Genomic DNA, 5,857 nt, shown 5'->3' with positions numbered 1-5,857 from the left:
CCCCCCCCCCGCCTCTCTCCTGACCCCGGTGTTTCCTCACCTGCATCCCCAGGCCTGGCCCCCCCATCCCCTGTTATCCCCACTGCAGCCTCATTTTTTCCTCTTTTCTCCTGTTCGCCCTGGCCTGGCCTGGATTCTTCTCTTAAGACACTACCAGGATGACCCCGTGAATTCTGGGGTTCAGTCTGGCAGCCTCGGGGATCATCCCCCCTGCTCAGGGGCAGAGGGCACCCTGGCACCTGTGTGAGCAGGAAGGACTTACTGTGGACGTCGGGCGCGCTCCGCACTCCATCAGGTAAACCTACGATGGAGGAAAAGGCGCTGAGGGGACCGGCATTCTCCAGGAGCCACCTGCCCGAGCCGGGCTTCCTTTCTTGCCCCCCGACACTGCCTGCCCGTCCTGTTTCGGGGGCGGAGGAGGGAGGCGTGGGGAACGCGCCCACCGCTCTGAAGCCTCCCACGCAGGGAAGACCCCAGCGGGCCCCCCACCTGCTACCCTGCCTGGGCCAGGTTTCAAAACATTCACTTTGATCCTTTCTTCTCTGTAAGTTTGAATACTTTTTTTTAAAGGCAAGACTTCCCCATTTCGCGCTCACTCCCGGCGTGCTTTCTTGTCTGCTGCCCTAACAGGGGCCAGCAGGGAGAAGGCAGCCCCCCGGACCATTACCCGGCCTGGGCCCGCCGCACTGCCCGCCGCCCCCGACCCGCAGTGGCCGGAACCAGGACTTTGATTGCTCCGCAGCGCCACCTCCTGGCCGGCAGCGTTGACAGTTCGGAAACGGGAGGTTCCGGGTGGTACCGGCTCCCGCAGCTTTGGGCCCTGGCTGGGCCGTCAGAATCCTCCTGGCTTTTTACCTAAGGCGGATTCCTGAGCCCACTCGGGTCTCTAGAAATAAGCGCCCCCACACCAGGGCGAGGCCCAGGTCCTCAGGGTTGTGATGTGGCTGTGGTTTCCCACCGCGAGCGGGGACTTGAGATTCTCAGATGCTCCGCAGGATGGCTTTTCCCACGTTGCCTGTGGTTCCCACGCCTGAGCCCTGCGCAGAGGGGCCCCTTGGCTGGCTGACCGAGCCGGCATGGGGATTTACTGATAAGCTCCAGCCGAGATAGAGATATGGGTCGTGGAGAAGCAGCCCAGGGAGGAGGTGGGGAAACCCCCCCAAGAATAGGGTGACGGCGCCTCCCTGCGTCCCCAGGGCACCCTTAGTGATGCTGGCTGTCTCAGCGTGGTTCTCAGGAGGACTGCTCTACTCTTAAAAATGTCCTGGTTTCAATGATTTACCACATGCCCCCACAGCCCCGCCCAGGGAAGGTCCCTCACCCCACTGTGGTCTGCTCCTCCAGGTGCTAAGAGCTATTCCAGGTGAGGGTGCCTCTGGGTGGTCTGTGCTAAATTCAACAGTGTCCTAAGGGACTGCCCTAGTGGTCTAGTTGGCTAAGACTCCAAGCTACCAATGCAGGGGGCCTGGGTTCAATCCCTGGTCAGGGAACTATATCCCTCATGCTGCAAGGGTTCAGATGGTGCAACGATCCCGTGTACTACAAAGACCTAGGACCCCAAGTACCACAACTAAGACCCTGGGAAGCCGAAGAAATATGAACAAATACAATAAAAACACACGAGTGTGCTGAGACCCCTCTGAAACCTGTGCCAGGCCCAGTGCGTGTGCAAGTACCCTGGGGGTGGCCATGCCCCACTTCTGCATCCTCCCATTAACCTGGGGCTTTAAGGGGCACAAGACACAAGGCGGCACCTCCCCAGAAGGCCCAGGGCAGATGGCCAGGCTGGGTGCAGTGAGGACACCCTCTGTCTCAGGAGCATGGCACCTTTTCTGGACCTGCAGGGGATCCAGACCCGAGGGAACTGGCCTTGGTCCCCCAGGTAGAGACAGTCAAGATGCTGAGCCCCCAGACAGCGGCCTAATAGCTCTCGTAGCCTGGATGCCTGGCCAGGTGTAACGGCAGAGCCTGGGGCTCAGGTGATAGGATGACAGGCTAGTGCTTCCTGAAAACACTGCTCAGTTCTCCCCATCCAAGTTTAAGAGGAACTTTCAAGTTCAGGCAACCTCAGAGCCTTCCCTGAAATATTCATCTACCCAAATGGCTTCAAGGTGGACAACACAGGTGAACACACGTTGAGTGTAAGAGCACAGTCTGAATTTCAAGTTCTTCATGGAATAAATACTTGGATTCAAAATATGAAAGCCACTGACTGAGTTATAATCCATCTCTTCAAGTCTTGATTATCATCAGACTCAACGGGAAATGTTTGTTGAAAAGACAGGGTCTAGGTGCCAAATCAGACACCTAGGGAGGAGGCCCACTCCTTACCTGCTCCCTGCAGCCGCCCGCAGAGGGACCGGACCACCTGGGCGCTCCCGAAGCGCTTGAAGCGGGCTCTCACGTGGCTGTAGTACCACTCCAGTGAGCCCATCTTCACGACCCTGCAGGCGGGGACACGGAGCTCAGGCCCACGCCTTGCCCTGGGGGGTGCACACACACACACACGAGTCCCTGGAAGGGACAGGCCAAGCCCCTCATCTGCAGGACCCTCCGACCTCGAGGTCCCACTCACCTGGCCAGGTGGCAGGGGTCACAGAGCCAGCCTTGCTCCTCTGGGTGGGGGTGGCCGCAGCCTCTGCAGGTGAAGAGGTGGCAGTCCAGGCATTGCCTCTTGGGGGTCTCAAGGAGCCGGTAGGGCTGCAGGCAGCGGGCGCAGTGGGTGTTGTTCAGGTGGGCCGTGTCTGAAAGCAGCTCCCTCTTGGAGTTTTCCTTCTTAATCTTGCCCTTCAACCCCCTTTATTGGAAACAAGAAAATATTGGACCCCTTGTTTTTGCAACAAGCTTTAAATGTGTACACACACAGAGAGCTTTCAAATTCAGAGATTCAGACAATAGAGATCCCAAAGTCAGGTAATGGCGCCACAGGCAGGCCTTACTGTCCACAGCACCGCCCTATCCCACTCCAGGGAAGACCAGCAGGCTGGGTTCAAACACATGCCGTCCAGGTAGGCTGGAATTGAAACCCACTACGTTCATAGATGTGAAACTGCATTCCAGCACTTCTGTGACTCTCTATGAGGTTATGTTTCCCCAGGCACTATGCCCATGACTTTCTTTCATTGCCAAAGGGGTGCAAACCATACAGATTCAGCCTCGTGGGAGGGGCTCCCCACCACGGCCCGCACAATCTCACGTGACTCAGTGTAACGTGAGGGGGATGGCAGAGGTCCTTGAGCCCGGGTTCATTCCCCAGCTCTGACCCTGAGCCCAGAGATTTTCTGATGCAAAGCCCACAGCCTGCAGGCTCCACCCAGGCACCCTGTGCAGCTGGATGAGCGTGCACCGGTGGCCACTAGGACCCAGGGTCCAAGCTCCCTCAGACCAGGTGGGGTCGGTGGCTCCAGGAAACTAGCAGAGATGGAGCCAGGGGGGATCCTGGAGGGGTGCACCCTGGTCAGGCCACACGGTTATCTAGAGTAAATCTGTTGCCCAGTTTCATTGTTTAAGAGGAAATTAGATCCATAGGCCGCAACTAAGATTTTACATGCTCTAACTAAAGATTCCGAGTGCTGCAAACGAAGATCCCTCGTGCTGCAACTAAGACCCAGCACAGCCAAATAAATAAACAGAAGAGGAGGTTAGAGAAGACAGAAAATCCAGGAGGTCCTGGTCTGGTCGGAACAGCAGCAGGAGTCAGAGAGGACGATGTGAGAAGCCTCATCCAGATGTCTGGGTGATGCTGCCTTCTCCAGGGCCTGGCCGGCCACACCCGCTCTGCCTCCCTGGCCTGAGTGAATGGTGCAGAGCTGGGGACAATACTAGGTAAGTGGAGGTCAGGTCGGGACCTGATTGTGAGAGTTGAGAAGCTCAACCCAGACCAGGTTAAGGGAGCCATAAAGGTTCAGAATCACAGTGGTCCCACTGCTGCCTGAATGTGCTCAGTCCCTCAGTCGTGTCTGCCTCTTTGAGATCCCACGGACTGTAGCCCGCCAGGCTCCTCTGTCCACGGGATTCTCCGGGTAAGGATACTGGAGTGGGTTGCCATTCCCTTCTCCGGGGATCTTCCCAACCCAGAGATCGAACCCTGGTCTCCTGCATTGTAGGCAGATTCTTTACTGTCTGAGCTGCCCGAATAACCTCCTTAAAAAGGTGACACAGAGAGTCCTAAGGGCAAAGTCAGACAGTATTTCCTCCTGGAGCAGGTTGAGTTGACTCCCCAAGTTGGTTCTCCTGAATAAGACTCAAGAGTCGCGGGCAAACCAGTTCTTCACACCAGCAAGCGTTCAGTAGCAGCTTCCCGGTGAACTTGCCAAGTGGAACCGACTGGAAAATGTGCCCCCAACAATGAACACACTGCTCTTGTTCTGGCTGCAGAGAATGTGTGCCAAACGTAATATTTTTAGTTTTAGATGAGATAAAATTAATCCATTCTTAGCGACAGAGATTAGCCAGACACTAGATGCCATTGTCTCCAGAGAACTCCGCAGAAACTGTGGTTTCTGATGGGGACGCCCCAGAGCAGGGTGGGGGTCTAAGACAAGGCAGTGATTCTACGGAGCTCTGGGAACCTCCTGATCGAGCTAAGCGTTGGCTGCGCTGCGCTGACTTCCCTCTCCCCACTGTGCACTAAAGTACGCATGAAGACAGACACAAAATAAGACTCTTGGCCCCCCAAGCCAAGAAACACAGTCTAGAGGTAACAGGAACCTAAAAATACTATCATTCACTGCCAGTCTAGATAAAACTGCATTGACAAGGCAAAGAAAGTGTCTGCCTCAGGCTTCCCACCTGGCCCAGCGGAGCACCTGGGCCCAGGGAAAGGGCCTAGTCTTCAGGTCCACTCTTGCTGTCTCTACTTCAGCCAGAGAACCTAGAGGCCACGCCTTGGCTCGGCAGGGCCGTGTCCAGCTTCTCTCCGTAAGTGTCCTTGTTCTCCATCCAGGTAGAGTCAGACCCCCTGGGAAGAAAGATCAGGATATGGGGAGGTAGGGGGAGCTCAGGATGTGAAAGTGCAAGTGCAGGGCGTGAGGTCCTCTTAAACAAGAGCTCATAGAGTCCACAGGGGGTGGATGCATTCCAGGTGTTGAATTTTGGGGGGAACAGATAAAGATACTCTGCTTTAGACTCTTTAAAACATAACTTCTCTTCTTCACAGCTGGAGAACAGGAGGGCGGGAAGAGGGGGACCCCATGTTGGTCCATCAGAGTAACACCAGATGCTGGCCCGCCACAGAGCATATCCACTAACCTGGAGAATCCAAGGGGCCAGAGATATCTACAAGCTGCTGACAGCAAACATGGGGTTGACCAGATGTCCCTGCACTACAGGCGCTTCAGTGGGCAAAAGCCCAGCATGAAGCTGCAGTTCAAGGTCACCTTCAGGAATACAGATGCCTGAATGAGATGTACCACCAGAAACAGAGGAAGGCTTGAAGCCATCTGTGTGCTGTGCTGAGTGGGCATAAGAGGGAGGAGCAGGAGGTAAGAAGAAGCCAGGCTGAGATGGAAAGACCACAGACCACATCCACTGAGATGGAGAAGACTAGGCTAAAGTGAAGATGGAAAGGAACCAAAGTTGGTGACGAGGAGGGGAACGGGCAGAACATCAAGTCCAGTGATTCAGAATAGTGGTTCTCAAAGTGTGGTCCAGGGGCCACCAGGGGTACCCCAGACCCCTCGACAGGGGCCATAATGTCAAAAGTCTTTTCATAATAACACTAAAGTTTGTCTTTTCTGCTCTTGGGCCCCTGCACTGGCAGTGCGAAAGTGGTGGTAGGTGAAAGTTCTGGGCTCAGAACACATCAAGCCAGAGGAGCAGACTGTCCCTCTGTTCTCAGAAAGAAAAGCAAAGCGTG

General features: G+C 55.6%; 1 protein-coding gene across 1 annotated transcript in view; it reads right to left on the bottom strand.

Moving 5' to 3' along the window:
- Positions 1–5,857, bottom strand: part of MLPH (melanophilin) — a 47,434-nt gene that overhangs the window by 22,907 nt on the left and 18,670 nt on the right. Inside the window, exons 3-5 of the mRNA XM_010862049.1 lie at positions 2,576–2,797; positions 2,332–2,444; positions 263–301 (exon numbers count right to left, since the gene is read on the bottom strand). Coding sequence (XP_010860351.1) covers positions 263–301; positions 2,332–2,444; positions 2,576–2,797 — 374 coding nt within the window. The remainder of the gene's footprint in view (positions 1–262; positions 302–2,331; positions 2,445–2,575; positions 2,798–5,857) is intronic.

The sequence above is a fragment of the Bison bison genome, unplaced genomic scaffold (genome assembly GCF_000754665.1).
Source record: "Bison bison bison isolate TAMUID 2011002044 unplaced genomic scaffold, Bison_UMD1.0 scf7180017864475, whole genome shotgun sequence".
NCBI lineage: Eukaryota > Metazoa > Chordata > Mammalia > Artiodactyla > Bovidae > Bison > Bison bison.
This window is presented reverse-complemented; position numbering and strand designations above follow the sequence as displayed.